Genomic DNA, 21,809 nt, shown 5'->3' on the forward strand with positions numbered 1-21,809 from the left:
AAAGGAAGGAAATCCTGATTCTGTTAAAACATGGATAAACCTTGAAAAGCTATCACACTAAGTGAAATAAGCTAATCACAAAAAGGAAAATACCTTGATTCCACTTACATGAGGTACTTAGAGCAGTCAAATTCATTAAAACAGGTAGTTACCAGGCTGGAAGGAGGGGGAAGTGAAGAATTGTAGTTTAATGGGAATAGAATTTCAGATTTGCAAAATGAAAAAGTTCTAGAGATTGGTTGTACAACTATGTGAATATACCTAACAACACTGAACTGTACACTTAAAATGGTAAAGATATTAAATTTTACATTATGTGTATTTGACCACAATTCAAATAAAAATAAATTCTTTAAAAGTTGGGGGAAATTATTATAGTATAACAGAATTCAGCTGAATAACTAGCATTATTGTTATAATTCAGTTACATTATAGATTAAATAAGCTGTTGTGCACTAGATTGAAAACATACAGCCTATAATAACATTCTTAAGAGAAAATTTACTAATAACTTCCCATATTTACTTCAGCCTTTAAAGAGGGCAACTTTAAAATGTGGAACATATATTTTTCCTTTACTACTGTTTATAGCAATGTTTCTAAACAGGAGAACCCTGTATTTTGGAAAGCACAATTCTTAGTTTATAGGAGCTTAGCAGTGAAAGCTCCCACCTACTAAATGCCAGTAGTACCTCCCAAGTAATTGTGAGAAATTAAATGTCCCCACAAATACACCTTGAAAATTACAGCTTTAAACAGCACTAGAATCATGTAAGGCACAGAGCTGGTGTGAAGCATGTAGCTAACCGTTTTAAATTACTTCATAAAAAGAAACAGAAGGCAGATTGACAAACGAGAAAACATTCCTAGGAAAATTAAAATAACATTTACATGGTATTGTTATAAAAAATTAAAATCTTAAGTCATAAGGCTCATAAGTGTACTTCTAATTCATTTAAGATTCTCAAACATGTGCTGAACACATAACCTAATGCCAGATATCAATCTAGGTGTAGTGTTAGAATGGAGACATAAGAAGAAGAATAAAGATACACTATAGTCTAATGGAAAAGAGAAACACATAAATAATTATACACTAAGAAGTATGGTAAAGAAGTTGAATTTTGTTTTTAATTTTCATTAACAAAACACAAAACTTATTTAAATGAGGAAATTGCAATACAGTCTTTGCATTCAAACTGTGTTTTACTCACTGGGTTGAAGAAATGCATTTATTATTATTTCCTTTTCTTGACACTATCAAGTAGCTAACAGATTTTCTTTTATTCTAAAACTGAAATGCTGAATTTCCTATCAGGATCTGTTTGCTAATACTTCAGGTACCTTTGAAATTGTTCATGTAGAATTATACTGAGGTAAAAAACACTGAAAGCCTTCAAAATAAAAAATACTAACCTGTGAGTTATTAATGACATGATTGGCCTCCAGTTGGATAGTAAATGTAACACCAAGTTCTGATGAAAAGGATTTCATTGGTGATAAGGTCCCAGATGTCAAAACAATCGTCCACACTTTGCCATTAATATCTGAAAACGCCTAAAAAGAAACATTAGATGTATAAAATCATCTTTAAAAGATTCAAACACATTTATTTGTTTGCACTGAGTTAAAAGACAGAATTTTCATACATAACAATGAGCTTACCACAGCTGGATTTAAGCACCAAAAGTTTAGCACATGAACTGCAGTTTTCTGTCGTAAACGTTTCTTATTTTTTGGTGTAACAAAGAACCCATTTTTATCTGTAGTATCAGTCTGATTTATCCAACAGTAAGTCTGTTGAATAGCAACTTTATAATCATCTGCAAACCTAAATGAAAATAAAATGGTAATAAAATGGCAAAACTTTATAAAACATATAATATCCAAGCTACATACAATATAAAAATTAATTATATTAAAACTAAATTGAAAAGAACTCAGAAATAAACCCATGCCTATACAGTCATTTAATCTATGGCAAAGGAGACAAGAATATACAATAGGGTAGACAGTCTATTCAATAAATGGTGTTGGGAAAACTGAACAGATACATACAAAAAATGAAACTGGACCACCTTCTTATTCCATATATTATACAAGAATAAATTCAAAATGCGTTAAAGACTTAAATGTAAGACATGAAACCATAAAACTTCTAGAAGAAAACATAAGCAGTAAACTCTCTGACAGGGCTCTTTGTAGTATTTTCCCTGATCTATCTCCTCAGGCAAGGGAAACAAAAGAAAAAAGAAGCAAATGGGACTATGTCAAACTAAAAAGTTTTGGCCAGCAAAGGAAACCATCAACAAAACAAAAAGACAACCTATTGAACGGGAGAAGATATTCGCCAATGATACATCTGATAAGGGGTTAATATATCCAAAATTTATAAAGAACTAACACAACTCAACACCAAAAAAACAATCTAATTAAAAAATGGGCAGAGGCCCTGAACAGGCATTTCTCCAAAAGGGAGTTACAGATGGTCTAGAGATATATGAAAAGATGCTAAACGTCACTAATCATTAGAATAATGCAAATAAAAACCACAATGAGATATCATCTCACACCTGTCAGAATGGTTATCATCAATAAATCAACAAACAGCAAGTGTTGGCAAAGATGTAAAGAGAGGGGAACCCCCACACACTGCTGGTGGGATTGCAAATTGGTGCAGCCATTATGGAAAAAAATATGGGGGTTCCTCAAAAAATTAAAAGTAGAACTACCTTATGACCCAGCAATTCTACTTTTGGATATTAACCTGAAGAAATACGAAACACTAATTCGAAAAGATACACCCACTCCTATGTTCACTGCAGTGTTATTAACAATAGCCAAGTTATGAAAGCAACCCAAGTGCCCATCAATATACGACTGGATAAAGAAGTGGTACATATATACAATGGAATACTACTCAGCCATAAAAAAATGAAATCTTACCATTTGTGACAACATAGATGGACTTAGAGGGTATTATGCTAAGTGAAATAAGTCAGACAGTGAAAACAAATACCATATGATCTCACTTACATGTGGAATCTAAAGAACAAAATAAACAAAAAAGCAAAACAGAAAAAAATCTCATGGAAACAGAGAACAAACTGATGGTTGCTAGATGGGAGGAGGTTTGGGGGCTGGGTGAAAAAGGTGAAGGGAATAGAAGTACAGGGCGCCCAGATGGCTCAGTTGGTTAGAGCATGAGCTCTAAACAACAGGGTTGCCAGTTCGATTCCCACATGGGCCAGTGAGCTGTGCTCTCCACAGCTAGACTGAAGAACTAGCTGCCACTGAGCTGCTGGAGGGGCGGCCGGATGGCTCAGTTGGTTAGAGTGCAAACTCTCAACAAGGTTGCTGGTTCAATTCCTGCATGGGATGGTGGGCTGCACCCCCTGCAACTAAGATTGAAAACGGCAACTGGACTTGGAGCTGAGCCCTCCACAACTAGACTGAAGGACGACGACTTGGAGCTGATGGGTCCCAGAGAAACACACTGTTCCCCAATATTCCCCAATAAAATTTTTTTAAAAAGTATAAATTGATAGCTACAAAACAATTATAAAAAATAATATTGAATGTCAACTGTAATTGAAAAAAATAAATTAATTTTTAAAAAATTGAGAGTCTGCCTATCTTCATACTCGAATATAACATTTTCCACAAAAACAACACCCACCACTAATTAAATTCAGTAATTCTGATAGAAAATAAGCCATTAAATCTTAGAAGCAACCCCCTCACAAAGATCAGACATCATTTAACCACCTACCCCTTACCACTTCCCATCCCTATGTTCAAACATTACATAAATCATAGCACAGACAAAATTAAAATCCAGTCCTCCTAACTTCTAGTCCAGAGTTCTTTGCACTCTGTTACATCATCAGTTATAAAATATATAACAGAGATATTATTAAAGAAACAAAAAAGTGGTTTATACTTTATTATTACATGAGAAAATAGAAAATAGAAAGAAAATTTTTACTGAAAGTTTAAAAAGGTTAGGAAACTATAAAAAATTAAGTTCCTTTAAAATGTGGGTCTCAGTCTTCATCTATTTTTAACAAAGGTACTGAACCAGATGACCTCTGTAATCCCATCATCTTATTATTTCTTTCAATATAAGGCTGGAAACACCTAGGCTTAAACAGAATAAAATGTGGTTTTCTCTACCATGTCCTCACAATATTGATGGTTAATTTCGCCCTTAGTTCTCAAAGTTCAAGACAGGAACTCTACAATCTGTGGAGAAAAATCTTATAAAAATACTGAGAGCTAAAAACTATAAAACTCTTAGAAGAAAACATAAGGGAAAATCTTCATGAAATCAGATTTAACCATGTTTCTTGGCTATATCGAAAGCACAAGTCACAAAAGAAAAAAATAGGTAAGTTGGACTTTATCAAAATTTAAAAACTTTTGTGTATTAAAGGACACAATCAAGAGAGTGAGAAGACATCCACAGAATGGGAGAAAATACTTGAGAAGCATGTAACTGATACAGGATTAATATGCAGAATATATAAGTGACTCCTACAACTCAACAACAATAACAACAAAAAAAACCAATTCAAAAATGGGCAAAGGATTTGAATAGATATTTCCCCAATAAAGATATACAAACGGACAATAAGCCTATGATGAGATGCTCAACATCTCTAGCTATTAGGAAAATATAAATCAAAACCACAAGGAGATATAAATTAGGATGGCTATTATCCAAAAAAACCAGAAAAGAACAAGTGTTGGCAAGAATGTGGAGAAATTGGAACTCTTGTGCATAATTGGGAATCTAAAATGTGCAGTCGCTGTGGAAAACAGCATGCTGTTCCTCAAAAATTTAAATACAGAATTACCAAATGATCCTGCAATTCAACTGCTAGGAACGTGCCCAGAAGAACTGAAAACAGGGACTCAAAATAATCGTGTATATCAATGTTCAGTGCAGTATTATACGCAAAAGGTGCAAACAATTCAAATGTCCATCAACACAGATGGATAAACAAAATGTGGTATATTATTCAGCCATAAAAAGGAATTACATTCTGATACGTTACCACATGACTGAAACTTGAAAACATTCTGCTAAGTGAAATAAGCCAGACACAAAAGAACAAATATATATGATTCCACTTATATACCTAGAAAGGGCAAATCCAGAGAAGAAAGTAGAGCAGAGGTTACCAGAAGCTGTGAAAAGAGGCAAACTGGAGATATTTGACAGATACTGTTTCATGGGTATAGAACTTCTGTATGGGATGATGAAACTGTTCTGGAAATGGATATGGTGATGGCTGCACACAATGTGAATGAATCTACTTAATGCTACTGAAATGTACACAAAAATGAGTATGATAAATTTTGTGTTCTGTATGTATGACCACAATTTTAAAAAACCCTAGGACGAGGTAGCACTATAACAATAAGGGGTAGTGTGTGGGAACTTGACTGCTTTTCATTTTCCACATTGTTCTAATCAGAAGCTTTATGCAATTAACAAAGAGACTTTCCAATACTGGAAGACACATATCTAAACTATATTAAGAGAAAACTTAAACACTTAAGTTTAGTCCTAGAGGACTAGACATTTAATGCTGAATTATTTAAATGTATTTATTTACTGATTGCAGTAATAAGTTTCATTAATAAAGACTAATTTCAATTAATCTGAGTCTGTGCCAATAAGAGCAATATTTATACCACTTATTTACGATTATACTATATACTCACACAAAATTAGAAAGCATTAAAACATGTTAACACCCAATAAGGCTAATACTTTTAAGAGGAAAAATACAGATCAGATACCTTCACTTACCTGCTATTTTGCCTAAAAAGATAGTCAAGTACCATAAAAAGTCCTTTGAGCATTATTTGAGTTGATGCACTAATAATAGGTACTTCTATTGTCTCTTCTTTACCATGAATTGATGAGACTTTTTCTTCTTTTTGAAGGACAGCAGAAAAATGTCCCTATAAGAAATTACTATATTAAGTATACTTAGGGTGAGGGGAAGGGTGGAGGCAAAGCAAACTTTTCAAAACTATAATGAAACCCAAGTAAAATATATATTGAAACTTTAGGCAAATATTATTAATATACAAGTGCGAACAATATGTTTTAGATTCCCACATATCCCCAAATTCTCTTCAGAGTCAAAGATACTCTAATAAAGTTACACATTTAGAAGGTTCATTACTTCTTCAAGTAATTATGACATTTTTTAGTGCCTTTCAAAACTAATGAACTAAATAAAAATGTACCTATCAAATGGTTTCTCCAAAGAGCTTAAAAGAGTTGATTAAAAAAAAAAGAGTTGATATACCACCTAAATACCTGAATTATTTCCAGAGTACTCTGATGCTGAGAATAATATGACTATATTATTTTATATTAAAAGAATGACTCAAGGAAACAATACATGCTAAATACAAAATGGATGTTAACTGGCTCATTAGTTTTTATGTGACTCATAAGTTTTAATACAGATGGAAGTGTAGACATTAAGACAAAATTATAAGAAAACAAAAGTATGCTTTTCCACATTGTGAAACAGAAAACTCTGAATACTGAAATAATAAAAGATACCGGTGACAATGCTGATGTCTGACAATAAAATGTGTTCAGTGGAAATAATTAAAATAAATAAGACAGATAAATTTTAATACTCGGATATACTGTGAAGTAATATACATCTGTAAGAGTAAAATTAATCTCTGCTGAACAAATGACTAAAGGATACAAATAAGAGTTTTTAAAAAGAACTATAAGACAGACAGGAGTTGGGAAAACGTTCAGCACTACAAATTATTAATGAAAGGCAAGTATTAAATCGTTCTTTTAAAAAAATCAAGTGCCCTCAGTCATACCTTAGAGGAATGCTAATGTTCCTCTCCAACATGGCAGACTACTGGCAATTTGCTCTACAAAACTATTGAATTCTTGAACTACCGAAGGTGAGGCATTGCACTAAAAACAAAAGGACTGAATGAAATTCTACATATTGAATCATAATTATGTTCATCTGTTCTTAAATTTCATAAAAAAATGAAGTTGTACAGTTTGTACTGTTATGTCTGGTTCCTTTTACATAAATTATGTCTGGTGAATTAATTCATATGGTTGTGGTGGCAGTCGTTCATTATTTTAATTGCTGTGTAGTATTCCACTATATGACTATCCCACAATTTATTTATCCATTTTACTGTTGATATGAATAACCTTTAAAATGCAGAAAGTCTATGCAAAAAAAAATCATAAAAAGCTAACACAATATGGAAAAATAGTTACAATACTAAATTGCATTTTTTACATGCAGGGCAAAAATTATAAGTATAGTTTGTTTAAAATATATTTTTAATACTTATATGCCCAGAATGCTAGTTGTGATTATGTTAGCAATAGTTATCTTTTGGGGTTCAAAAATATCTTTAAATCTGTAATAGGAAAACTACGAAATTCTGATTTAAAAAACAAAAAAATCTGAATACATGGACTCCACGTTCATGGATAGGAAGACTTAATAATTTTGTTCAGATGTTGGTTCTTCCCAGCTTGATCCACAAGTTCAATGAAATCCCAATCAAAATCCAAGAAAGTTATTTTGTGGATACTGACAAACTGATTCCACGTTTATATGAAAAGACAAAAAAGACCCAGAATAGCTAACACAATATTGAGGAACAAAGCCACAATATTGAGGTAGTGTCAGCCAGAAGACTGACACTACCTGACTTCAAGACTACTATAAAGCTATAATAATCAAGACAGTGCGGTACTGGTGAAGGAACAGACAAATAGATCAATGGAAAAGAACAGAGTCCAGAAACAGACCCACATAAATATTGTCAACTGATCTTTGACAAAGGAGCAAAGGCAATAAAATGGAGTAAGATTAGTCTTTTCAACAAATGGTGCTGAAAGAACTAGATGTCCACGTGCAAGGAAATCAATCTAGGCACAGACCTAACACCTTCACAAACATTAACTGAAAATGGATCACAGACCTAAATGTAAAATGTAAAACTGAAACTTCTAGAAGATAGGAAAAAAATCTAAATGACTTTGGGTTCAGTGATGAGTTTTTAGATGCAATACCAAAAGCATGATCCATCAAAAAAACAAAAAAACTAAGTTGAACTTTACTAAAATTAAAAACTTATGCTCCATGAAAGATGTTAATAGAATGAAAAGACAAGCCACAGACTGGGAGAATATATTTGCAAACACACATCTGATGAAAGACTTGTATACAAAATATACAAAGAACTCTTAAAACTCAACAATAAGAAAACAAATAACCCAATTGAAAGGTAGGCAAAAGATCTGAAAAGACACCTCAAATAAAATATATAGACGGCAAATAAGCATGGGAAAGATACTCTACATCATATGTCATTAGGGAATTGTAAATTGAAACGGTATACCTCAATCTATGTATTAGAATGGCTAACATTCAAAACACTGACGACACAAAATGTTGACAAGAATATGGTACAAAAGGAACTCTCATTCACTGCTGGTGGGAATATAAAATGTTATAGCCACTTTGGAAGACAGTTTAGCAGTTTCTTGCAAAACTAAACAGAGTCTTACCATATAACGCAGCAAACATGACCCTAAGTATTTACCCAAATGAGAAGAAAGGAATGTCCACACAAAAACATGCATACAAATGTTTATAGCAGCTTTATTCATAATTGCCAAACCTTGGAAATCACCACCATGTCCCTCAGTAGGTGAATGGATAAACAACTGTGGTGTATACATACAACAACTATTGTTCAGTGATAAAAAGAAACAGGCTATAAAGCCATGAAAAGATGTAGAGGAGCCTGAGATGCATACTGCTAAGTGAAAGGATGCAGTTGTAAAGACCATACACTGTATGAATTCCAACTGTATGACATTCTGGATCAAGCGAAAATATAAAGTCAGTGTTAAAAAAAAAAAAAAAATTAATGGTAGCCAGGGGCTTCAGCAAGGGAACGAAGTGTGGTGAAGGAATGAAAAAGTGCAGCTCGGAAGATTTTTAAGGCAATGAAAAATTCTGTATGATATTGTATTGGTAGATACATGACTATGTTTTTATCAAAACTCATAGAACTGTACAACACAAAGAGTGAACTTAATGTGAACTGTGAAATTTAGTTAATAATGTAACAAGACTGGTTCAATTGTAATAAATACACTATACCATTGCATAATGTCAGTAATAGGAGAAACTATAGTCTCTGTATGTGTGTGGGGGGGTTGGGGGTGGTGGTATAGGAGTATTCTGTTCTTTCTGCTAATTTTTTCTGTAAACCTAAAACAACCAATCTAAAAAGTAAAGTCTTTTATTTTAAATAAGTAAGTAATTAAATAAGAAGAAAAAAGAAAGAAACATTCTCGTCTGGAAAAAAAAAACCTCTTTGACAATATATGTCATGAAGCCTCTAACCAGAAAAATGTACAAAAGTACATACTCATAAAATTCTGCATTTAATTTCATAATGTTCACAGTATCCCATAACCCATTCATAAGCTCTGTCCACTGAGGTTTAACCTCTAAATTAAGGAGAAAAGAATATGAATTTCTTATCTTTTCATTTCCCAAAGTTTTAACTTTTACAATTGACAAAATTTACAACCTAAAAATATTGATCTTTTTTAGTTTTGAACAAGCAATTAATTCCTTTAAGCCTTATTTCCTTCTAAATAATGTCACCTTTTTCATCCATAATTTATGCCACCGCACTTAAAGATTATCAAATTTAGATAATAAAATTTAAAATAATTAAATTGCCTTTTTTTTTTAATCCTGGATTAACTTATTCACTATTAAGTCATTTCTAATTCACTAAATGAATTTCACAGGTGGAAAAAAAATCATACCTGCAAAATGGGAAAAGTAGCAGTGGTGATGCCCATTTTGTGTAAATTTAAGAGCATTTCACTTCCACTCCATACTTTACAGGATGATTCATAATCCCGTTCCACAAGATGTTCAAGGTTTGCTTCTAACCAACTGAAATAAAATAAAACAATTCCATCAACCAGTATCATCTTATGGGCACTATTTCAACAGAACAGAGAACTGAGCATTCATCTGTACTCCTTGAAGCTCTCAGGACACGAATGTGGATTAATTAAGACACCTTTTTAAAAGCGCAGATCTCATATTGCAAATTAAACATTTATATAGCTAAAAAGCTTATTCCCACCCCCAGCCCCTGAAAAAATAAACATGTATGTGATTTCCGAGTTAGGTTTTTTGGATTCACCCTGCTTTACTTGACTCTCTCTCCAACTGAGAGCCATGTCTTAGGAGCTTATCCCAAATGCACATAAAAGGAAATACAAAACGATCTAATAGAGAAAACTGAAGTGTTACATATTAACACAAAAAAAATTACTAGAGAATGTAGACATACATTCATTAATATATATACTCATGTGTACATTCATTAAGTGCTTAAATGCCTATATTACGCTAGACACTATACTAGGTATTAGAAATATAGCAATAGATAAAATAAGCAAGGTCCTTATTCTCATGCAAATTACATTCTACTAAAGGGAGAAATAAAGTTAGAAACAAATACATGAACAAGAAAATATCAGGTAGTAATAAGTGGTATAATGAAGCCAAATTAGGTTAATATCTAGTTGCTATTTTAATTTGAATGTCAAGAAAGCTCTCCCTAAGGTGGCATTTATTCAATTGAATGTAAAATATACTCAGTAGGGAGAGGATCAGAAAAAATCGTGCAAAGATCCGGAGGTAGTTAACAAGTTATACTCATTTAAGGACCTAAAAAGAAGCCAATGTAGTTGCACACAATGGGCAAAAGAGAATAATGGTGTGAACAATGTTGGAGTGATAAGCAAGAAGCAGATGTTAAGCCAGGATAAGAAATTTACATTCTATTCAAAGTACAATGAGAAGGTTCAAAGCCAGAATGGGTTACAAGAGAAAGACGAGTGAAAGCAGAGACACGTTAGGAAGCTATTCCAGTATTCTAATTGAGAGATGATTGTGAGATAATAGATATAAGATTGAAGGACTTGGGATGTGTTGTGCAGGTGGCATTTACAAAACTTACTGATACATTGAAGGAGGTGGGGCAGTAATCAAGAATAATATTAAATTTTTGATTTGATGAACTGGTTGGTACTGTTTGCTTAGTTGAGAAAGACAGGGGCAGTTGGAGGAAGTACGTAGGGAAAGAAAGGTGTCTTATTTTGGAAAGTTGAAATTTGATATCCAGATATAATGAATAATTGGATATATGAAAATAGCATTCCAGGGAGAGGTTGGAGCTAGACAGATTCAGGCCTCATCAGTGCTGCTATGGTACTTACTGGGTTACGTAACTCAGGGAAGGAGCAGGGCTAGAAATGAAATGAGGTCCCAGGACCAAGTCCTGAGGCACTTCAACATTTAGATATCAAACAAAATAAGAACTATAAAAAAATAAATAAAACTGAGAAAGAATAGACTGTGAAGGAGGAGGAAAACCAGAAAATGTCACAGAAGCTGTCTAGAAAAAACATTCTCGCGTGTCTCCTCTACTCTTACTACTACTTCACTTCCAAGACCTCTGGTCACTCACTGTGTACGGGGATTTTTTTCCCCACACAAACAATTCTCTGGGACACCAGCTGGGTGTCTTATACAGTCATGTGTCACTTAATGATGGGGATATGTTCTGAGAAATGTGTCCATAGGTGATTTTGTCAGTGCTTGAACATCATGTAGTGAATTTACACAAACCTAGAGGGTATAGCCTACTATGGACCTAGATTATTTGGCATAGACTATTACTGCTAGGCTACAAAACTATGCAGCATGTTACTAAAATGAGTATTATAGGCAATTGCAACAATAGTTAAGTATTTGTGTATCTAAACATTGAAAAGGTACAGTAAAAATACGGTATAAAAGACACCTATATAGGGCACTCACCATGAATGGAGCTTGTGGGACTGGAAGTTGCTCTGGGTGAGTCAGTGAGGGGTGAGTGAATGCGAAGGCCTGGGGCATTATTGTACACTACTGTAGACTTTATAAACACTGTACATTTAGGCTACACTAAATTTATAAAAGATGTTTTTCTTTGTTGAGGTCTGCAGAAGCTTCTGCTAAACACTTCATTAGGAATTTTCTTAGAGGTTCTTTATTTTCTTCTCCTGTAGTTTCCTTTTCTCTTGCCTCTTCTTTAGCTACACGTTCCTGTTCCAGTTCCAACAACTCCTCATTAGTCAGTTCCTCAGGAGTCACCTCACAGAGCTCCAGAATGTCGTCCTCAGACACAGCCAGGTTCAAGTTGTTTGCCGTCTCAACCACAGACTTGATTTTTGCAACCTCCTCCTCCTTGACAAATCTTTTAAAGTCATGCACCAACCTCTTGAGCGTCTTCTTCTAGATACCATTCCTACACTTCTTGCTGCAAGCCCAACCAAGGTTCTTGATGCAGTAATCAATGTTGTAGATTGTGGCAATAGTTTCACAGATAATATACTTATCTCCAAACTCATCAAATTGTATACATTAGATATTTACAACTTGTTATACCTCAATAAAATGATTTTAAAAAAATAAAACATTTTTATGTTTAAAATGGGGAAGACAAAAAGATGCACATATAGTATGCCATCATTTGGGTAAAAGGGAGGGACAAGAGAAAATATCTATATTGGCTCAAATATGCATGAACATGCACTCAATGATAAACTTGTTTAGGAGAACAAGAATTAAGCAGATGGGGATTGGGGTGAGAAGGAAGTTTTTACAACACAAATTTCTATACCTTTTATGTTCAAACATGTGACTGTATAACATTCAAATTTTTTAAAAGTATCCTGTAAAGGGAACAGGAAAATGCTGCAGTAAATGGAACAGGATGTAGGTCAGAGGAAGTTTTTTCTAAAATAAAAGAGATTCTCTATCAATAACCTAATGTCTAATGAAAGGGAAATCTAATATAAATTTCAATAAAATTACTACTAAATCTATTATTTTAGAGTACTGAAATCCTGGTTAACTGAAACTCATCAAACCAGAATTCTACTCAAACTAGAGGATAAAGTGATAAATGAAAGCCATAATCCAGAATTTCAAAATAAATTAATTAAAACCATGTTTATATTCAGCCCAATGTCCTATATACAGCCTATAGGACTGTTAAATAAGGAACAAGATTTATAATTATCAATTAATAAAATTGATTCTGTCTATTATATTCTTTTTTTTATTTTATTAAATTTACTGGGGTGAAATTGGGTATTAAAATTATATAGGTTTCAAGTGTACAATTATCTAATAAATCATCTGTATATTGCATTGTGTGTTCACCACTCAAAGTCAACTCTCCTTTCATCACCATATACTCCATACCCCCTTTTTCCTCTGGTAGCCACTATACTGTCTATGTGTCTATGAGTTTTTGTTTGTTTGTTTGCCTTGTTTGCTCGTTTGTTGCTTTCAGTTATATATCCCACATATGAATGAAATCATAAGGTTCTTGACTTTTCCATGTGACTTATTTCACTTAGCATGATATTCTCAAGATCCATCCCTGTTTTCACAAATGGCAATATTTCACCTTTCTTGTGGCTGAGTAGTATTCCACTGTATATATGGAATATATCTTTATCCAATCTATCGAAGGATACTTGGGTTGTTTCCATGTCTTGGCCACTGTGAATAATGCTGCAATGAACATAAGGGTATATATGGTATATCTTTATGAATAAATGTTTTCAAAATTTTCGGGTAGATACCCAGAAGAGGAACTGCTGGGTCATATGGTAGCTCTACTCCTAATTTTTTGAGGAATCTCCATACTGTTTTTTATAGTGGCTGTACTAATTTACATTCCCACCAGCAGTGTATGAGAGTTCCTTTTTCTCCACAGCCTCTCCAACACTTGTTATTACTTGTCTTGATGATAATAGCCATTCTAACATGTGTGAGGTGGTATCTCGTGGTTTTGATTTGCAGTTCCCTAATAGGTAGTTAAGTTGAACATCTTTTCACACATCTGTTGGCCATTTGTATGTCTTCTTGAGAGAAGTGTCTGTTCAGGTCTTCTGTCCACATTATTCTTTTGAACAAGACAAAAGTTTGTACTAACCTATTTTTAAAGGCATGAACAATCCATTTCCCAAGTAGCCTGGTCAAAGTATACTAACCGTAAAATACTCTGGCATAACAGAAATGTTTTTAATACAAAGGCAGCTCAAATGACACTGACAGACAAATGTTCTTACTTAATGAAGCTGCAGCACACAGCTCGTAGGGGTTCATGGTCTTTCTTCCTTATGTTATGGTTGACCATACTATCTAGTTCATCTCGAGCAAAGCGAAGCTGAACTTCTGTTACACTGTAACTTGCTGATTCCCGAGCACAGTCCTCAATGTTATGTGCTTCATCTAAAATGACAACCTGTTCTTTCAGATTAATATCCATCTACAAGATAAAAAAAAATTCCAGTAAAACATTCAGCAAAATGGATTTAACAACAGTAGCAAGATATTTCATTTAAAAATTCACCATATTGTAGTCCAATAATGCAAGAGCAATTACATAAGCAGCTGATTCTAGGTCGTAAAACTTCTAAAGCACTAAGGCCAACCAAGTATCAGCTCATTACAGGGTACGCCATTTTTCACTCTCAAAATACTTTGCAAACATATCAAAACTAAAATATATATATTAAGTGAGCCTGGATCAAGGTACAGCTGGCTACAGAAAGGGGTATAAAAATCCCACTTTGAAGGAGTCTCCAACATACTTTAAAAAGCAGAGTTAAAAAAAAATCTTTAAACCTAAAATAACAAGATTTAGAAGACTCTCAAAATACTAATGTAATATAGTGCGTATCTTTCGTTTTAGTCCCTTCAACTCTTCAGTTTGAGAACTACTCTACCCCAACTCCCATATGATGCTGGTAGGACTATTAATCTGTTAATCAAGGGACATGACCACTCTCACAACATGGGTAAACCCAGAGCCCCGGCTTGTCAATTAAATAAAGTATTCCAACTCTTCATGGTCACAGTGACTGGTTCAAGAATGGATATGAGATCCATACTAGGCTAAACAGAATAATTTTGGGTGACTAATATAAGATCATGTTCTTTTTTCCAGGGTAACAAGCTACTTATGGTTATCTCTATTCCCACTGGAAAGAACTTGCCTGAGAATAAAGCCATCACAATAAAGAGTCAGTCAAGTATTTTTTCTTACGCTATACTGAAGCTGAGTTTGTCACTTGCAACTGGAAGAGTCCTGACTAATACAAAGAAATGGTCAATGAGTTATTGTGAAAAAATAATAATATACAGAGAGCTGAAGATGACTGAGAAAGAACCATAAAAAAGTAGGAAATATACTGAGGTTTAAAGATGAATAGGATTTGGATTTGGATAGACAAAGAGAGAGTTGGGCATTTCAGTATAGGTGTCATCAAAAGCAGAGATATACGAAAGAACAAAGAATCCTCAGGAGACTATAACAGGAGTGTCCAAACTTTTTTCAACGTTTTTCACCAAGGGCCATATGTGGTAAAATACACAAACAGCCGGGCCACTCACTCGAGGTGAAGGACGTATTGCCTCACCTGGTTTATTTAAGTAAACTAAATATATTTTTGGAATTTGCTGTGGGCCAATAAAAAATGAATCACGGGCTGCAGTTGGCCCATGGGCCGCAGTTTGGACACCCCTGAACTACAAGACAATTTTTGAGGAGTTCAAGTTGGGAGTTTGCAGCAGAGAAGGCTGAAAGGCCAGATTCAGGTCAGACTATTGAACATCTTGAGAGTAAGCTTAAGAAACACGGACTTTACCCCATGGGCAAACAGCAATATGAGATTTGTAAGCAGGGGAAAGATGTAATAAAAATAATACTAGAAGACTGATCTGCATAGATGCTCAGAGGAAAGAGACTTAGCTAAGAGGCAACCAAGTAAGAGGCAGTATAGTAGGGGTAGTAAACACAATGCATATTAATTTCGACATAAGGAAATAGAAAGCTAATGAGAGTTGTACAGTCAGATCTAAAGAGAGAAATAACAATTGAATATACTAAGTTATTCACTTTTTTTTGTCTTTTGCTATAACAACTGGATGTCCCTAAGATAAAACAGGCAAATAAACACAAATGCTATATCTAAAGTTGACTTTTCAAAAGCTCACAAAGCACAATTTGCATTGTATACAGATTCTCCCAACTTAAGGTCTTCAAAACACAGACTCTTCAGAAAAATGTTTTAAAATAATTCTTTCTGACGACTCATCAATGGCAAGAGTGATACTATAAATGGGTCTCAACTGGGGGTAATTTTGCCGCCCAGGGGATATTTGGCAATGTCTACAGACAGTTTTGATTGTGACAATGTGAGTGTATTAGCATCTAGTAGACAAAACCAGAGATGTTCCTGAACATTCTACAATGCACAAGATAGCCCACAACAACAAGGAATTATCCAGCCCAACATGTCACCTTGATAGGTTGAAAAACCCTGCTTTAATCCCACTTTAATACTAGGTCCTTAAAAGTGCCTATTACTTTGAAATTAAAATGACAAGGTCTTAAATTCAGTTTTAATACACCTCAGAATATGTTTTCAGTACTCTAATCTGTTTATACTTAAACAAATTAACTATAAAGCAAAAAATAAAAAGACATTAAAAGCTTTTACATTTACCACTTATATCCCATTAAGTAGGAAAAAAGTTCTAATTTTTACATATCTACTCACACTTTCCCTTATTTGTGCATCTAGAAGATAGTTGTAGGGACAAAGTATTATGTCAGCATCTTCTTTTAGTTCTCGTGCTGTGTAATATGGACACGCCTTTACTTTTTTCCCCAAACTGACAAGTTCTTCTATATCCCAGGCCTTGCACATCCCTGGGAGAGTCTGTAATGTGTGTTGATCACTGATTTTATGAACACCATGAAAGAAATAGCAGGATTTGCCCTAAAAACAAATATTCATAACTTAAATGTGAACCAATACTGGACCAGAACAAATAAAACAAGTTTATCTCAGAATTTTAGGAACATCATTAAACCCACAAGGCACAGATTTTATAGAGGAGCTAAATTACACCATACCTACAATCACAACCATTTTAAAGAAACTATATTATTTGACTTAATAGAGCTCCAGATGAGTATAGCAATAGATACCTCAAACTAATTTGAGATGCATATTTTTAAAATTATGTTCTTTGTGGCTTTATTCTGATTAAAGTGATATTAGGCAAAAATATTTCTGGAAGGACACACAAGACATCTATCACTGGTTGTGTTAAAAAATGAGAGCTGAATGACTTGGGGACAGGGGTGGGAGAGACTTTTCTCTCCAGACACTTTTGTACCTTTTCAATTTGAGCCATGAGATAGTATTACTTAATCAAATATAAATAAGTAAAAAGGAAGGAAGAAGGAAGGAAGGAAGGAAGGAAGGATGTAAGGAAGGAAGGAAGGAAGGAAGGAAGGAAGGAAAAAAGGAAGGAAGGAAGGAAGGAAGGAAGGAAGGAAGGAAGGAAGGAAGGAAGGAAAGGAGGGAGGAAGGAAGAAAAGGAGGGAGAAAAAGAAAGAATGTCCTAGGAGAAAAAAATAATAAACTAAGAGTGTTCACCACAAGATACTGGGAAAATACAAAAGAATATCAAGAAAAACCTAAATTATCTGTAATTCCATCATACAAAGAATGTACTATTAACATTTTGATGTATTTCATTTCATATTTCTTCTATACTTATGTAGTATATATGTATATATCTTTACAACGTGACCCAATATTAAACTAATTAGAATGAAGCATATTTTCCACCGGCACTGAGGATTATTAACAATCTAGCCAGAGTAAATAAATATTTTTTATAAAACTGGGATCACTTTTTTCTCTTGTCCTATTTTATTAAAACTCCCATAAGAAATATTCTCTCACATCACTATTTTTTCATTGTTGCTCATATATGCATATTGAAATAATGTGCCATAGTTGATGCATCAGTTTTATTGAGCATTTAGACTGTTACCAATTTTTGCTTTAGAAACAATGCTGCAATGAGCATCTGTACGCCCATTTCTAAATATTTTCTTAATATATATCTTGAGAAATGGCATTATGGAATCAGAGAGTATAAGGTATTTTTAAATTTCTAAATTTTGTGAAAATCACCAATTTATCCTCCAGAAAGCATATATCATTTTACATTACCATTTTCCCACAACTTTATCAATACTATTATCTTTCCTTATCTTAGCCTATTTTAAAGGTAAAAAATAGAACCTTTTTGTTTTGATTTGTATTTTTTATACTTTCTAGCAAGGTTCGGCATAATATTGTATGAACATGAACAAACTTCAACAGTAATTTACATCTCTTCTTTCATGTACTAATGTCCCTTGGCATTCTATTACTGGAAGTAAAAAAATTTGTAACATACACTAATTAAAAAATAAGATGTTTGGGAAAATCCAGCCCTAGCAAGGGTGTGTCGTATCCTATTAAAAATGTATAAAATTAGTAGAAGTATAAATATACACTATTAGTAAAGGACATGAGCAATTTGTCAACACACATCAAAATTTTATATATACTCACACAGCATTAACAGCCAAAAAATTGGAAATATACCAAATGTCTACCAACAGGGGACATATTAAATACATTATGGTAAATTCATACAAAAGAGATAGCCCTTAAAAATGAGTTAGATTTATCTGTGTGCTAATATGTTTAAGCTATTAAAAGAATATATACACACAGAGTATAGCAAATACATATTTTAAATATTTTGGAAGAATATACATAAAACTTTACAGTAGTAAAGTAGTTCCCTGGAAGGGTTAAGAGGGTAGAAAGAGCTGGAAAGAAAGATATTCTCTATTTTATGTCTTTCTGTAATTTTGAGTCTTCTAACCAAGTACATGTTATTACTTTTGTTTTTCCATTGTCATTTGGGACTAAGGGGTGGAATAATGGGTCATTTTTATTTTCATTAATTCCACGTATCAATAAAAAAATCAAATGTGATTTTGAAATCCAATACTTATCCTTCCCAGTTTGCTGTCCTTAACAAGTGAAAAATTATATATATAATATTTTATACATAACATGTATTATATATATATGCTTTACATACATGCATATGCTTTATATATCTATATCTGTATCTAATTATGCATTTTTAACTATAAACTACCCAAAGGCAAATCTATGTTTTCAAAACATACAGACATTATTACATAAACAAAAGCACCTAGAAATTGCTAGAAATGGAGTATAACATAAAAACTTCATAAGCTTTAAGAGAATGCCAGCAAATCCAAGGACAATGCCTGATGAGCTGAGGACCACTAGTTCTCCCAAAGCTTTGTATATAGTCATGTTAAGGAAAACCACCTGTTGGTACACCAAGGTATTAAAAATAAAAATGGGGAGGAAGGGCTCACCCAACCTTCTTTATTTAGTACATTTTTAAATATTATGTTCATTTACTTTGTCTAACCTCTACTACTCTTTTTCACCTTTCAGAGGTGAAAGCTATGTCAACTTCCCCATACCATAATGCCACCTTCTGTTTTTGTTTCTAGTGTAATCAAAACAGCAATGGCTAGGAGTGAAAAAATCTGCCTCCTTGCTAATTGTCTGATGTTGGGCAAACTTCAGGGCCCATTTTTTCATATGACTAGGCCTAAAAAGAGTAGTGGAACCACAAGCCTTTTAAGATTCCTCTGACCCACTGACTATCATTTCTAAGGTTCCTTCCAGCTCTAAAATTTTATGATTCTGGGGTCCAGAGCAAGGTGGAGATATGCCAAGTATCTTTCATTACAAGGTTAATATAGATTGAGCTTAATAATATGATATTCACCATTTCTTCACTCCAAAATCTTCCGTACTATTCCAAAAACTTATATTTGTACAAAATGATCACTAAGGTAGGTGCCTTCAGAGTCTAGTTTAGAAACTGTTAAATCTCATCTTAACAAAAATAGATTATTATTCCATACCTAGAATAAATTTTTTAGAATTTTTTCTGGGGCTAGTTAAGATTATTGGTTTTCTTACTTGAAACAAAATGAACTTTTAACAGATAAGTGCATTACTCTTCCAGTATAAGAGCACTTTAGTAAAAGAAACAGTGAACAAAAACACATGTGCCTTTGGATCGAGCCAAAAAATCAGAAAGCTTACACTTTAAGGGCACTTAGAATGACACTCCTGTGCAGGCTGATAGCAAAACCAGAAAAGCTCATCCATTTTAGCAGTGTAACACAACCCTGAGGGGAGTCTGTCAATTGAAGCGTTATCACACTTTAAACTCCTTTTCACTCAAACTTTCAGTTATCTATCATTTGGCTTTGGTAATTCAGCCATAGTAAACACAGACACCTATAGTAACTTTGTAATTGGCCCTCATTACAATACCAAATTACCCTGAGGGCTTGGAAACAAAAAAAAAGAATGTTCATGTATGCCTATGAGCTAAGCATTCTGAGGCAGAATTACGTTCAAGACAACTACCAACAGGTATCTTCAATTATTTATATCACCAGTATTCAAAAACAAAAAACTTGTTTACTTTAAAACAAACTAAATGCCAATGAAAAATTCTGAACATTCAAATCTACTGAATTACTTTTTACTTTTATGTGATTCAAACTTATAAAAGGATCAATCAAAAAACATATCGAGCACTACAAGATTCTAGAGAATTATATGAGACTTTGCTTGCAATGCATGATCTTAAACATTATAATTGCTTTTAGCAATGAGATAACAAATAATTAGGTACCTGTAATTTTCCCAATAACAAGTAATTAAAAAGACAATGCCAGCAAGTCTCCTTGCATAGATTACAAAAACAAAAAACAAATTTCAAGAATTTGAGGACTCCAGTAGATCAATTAGCTACTTATGTAAAGAAGTCTACTTAGGCATAAAATTTATGGGGTTTTATTATGAAGAGCCTTTTCTCTATTTTAGTTTTTTAGCATTTGACTTTTTCATATTTTCATCTCTCTTTGAAGAGAACTTTTTAAACATATAATGAAGAGAATTCACAGTTCCTCAGGTAAAAAGAACTTACATGAAAATAAATATAAATAAAACGTCAACAATAGTTTTGACTTAATAATCTGCATTCTTTTCCTGGCTCTGAACAAGTCACTTAAGTTTTTCCATTGAAGTTCCTTAGTACTTATACTTCATAGTCACATGTCTGAGTATCTATTGAAGCATCTTTTGAATATCCCCAAACAAATCTTGAATAAATTTCCATTTAATAAAGAAAAGCATAATATAAAATAATTTATTTACATTAGAAGGTGGTTTATCAAAAAGAAACTCTAGGGGCTGTAGACCTCATAGCCTTTTGTGTAGAACCAACTCTGACAAAATACTAGTGAAAGACAGAAAATCTTTCAAAATACATTAAAATGTCATTGTGATTTCATATACTATCAATTTATGGTTCACTAATAATTTCTGGGTGCAATTTCAGACTTGCAACTTTCCTTTTAGAGTAAACTAGTTATCAAACCGGTACACAGATTATCAAACTAATACTCTGGCAAAAATCTGTTTAAAAATCATGTGTCTTAAAAAAACAACAACACATAGGTCTTTAGTAAGAAAGACTTCTCTATTTCCACCTAGCCCAGATTCATGTTATTCTTGATTTCCCTGGAAAACTTCAAAACCAATGACATATACTTAAAATTAATAATATAATTTGCTTGGAAAAAGAAGTTTGTGCTAAGCAAAATTATAAGGCAGAATAATCATTATA

General features: G+C 33.3%; 1 protein-coding gene across 4 annotated transcripts in view; it reads right to left on the bottom strand.

The window, feature by feature from the left end:
* The window catches only part of BRIP1 (BRCA1 interacting helicase 1), a 155,604-nt gene that overhangs the window by 82,648 nt on the left and 51,147 nt on the right, over positions 1-21,809 (bottom strand). For all 4 annotated transcript variants that reach the window (XM_033091772.1, XM_033091770.1, XM_033091769.1 and 1 more), the window contains exons 8-13: positions 16,757-16,978; positions 14,261-14,460; positions 9,881-10,013; positions 5,822-5,976; positions 1,666-1,831; positions 1,417-1,557 (exon numbers count right to left, since the gene is read on the bottom strand). In XM_033091772.1, the coding sequence (XP_032947663.1) occupies positions 1,417-1,557; positions 1,666-1,831; positions 5,822-5,976; positions 9,881-10,013; positions 14,261-14,460; positions 16,757-16,978 (1,017 nt within the window). The remainder of the gene's footprint in view (positions 1-1,416; positions 1,558-1,665; positions 1,832-5,821; positions 5,977-9,880; positions 10,014-14,260; positions 14,461-16,756; positions 16,979-21,809) is intronic.

The sequence above is a fragment of the Rhinolophus ferrumequinum genome, chromosome 21 (assembly GCF_004115265.2).
Source record: "Rhinolophus ferrumequinum isolate MPI-CBG mRhiFer1 chromosome 21, mRhiFer1_v1.p, whole genome shotgun sequence".
In the NCBI taxonomy this organism is placed as follows: domain Eukaryota; kingdom Metazoa; phylum Chordata; class Mammalia; order Chiroptera; family Rhinolophidae; genus Rhinolophus; species Rhinolophus ferrumequinum.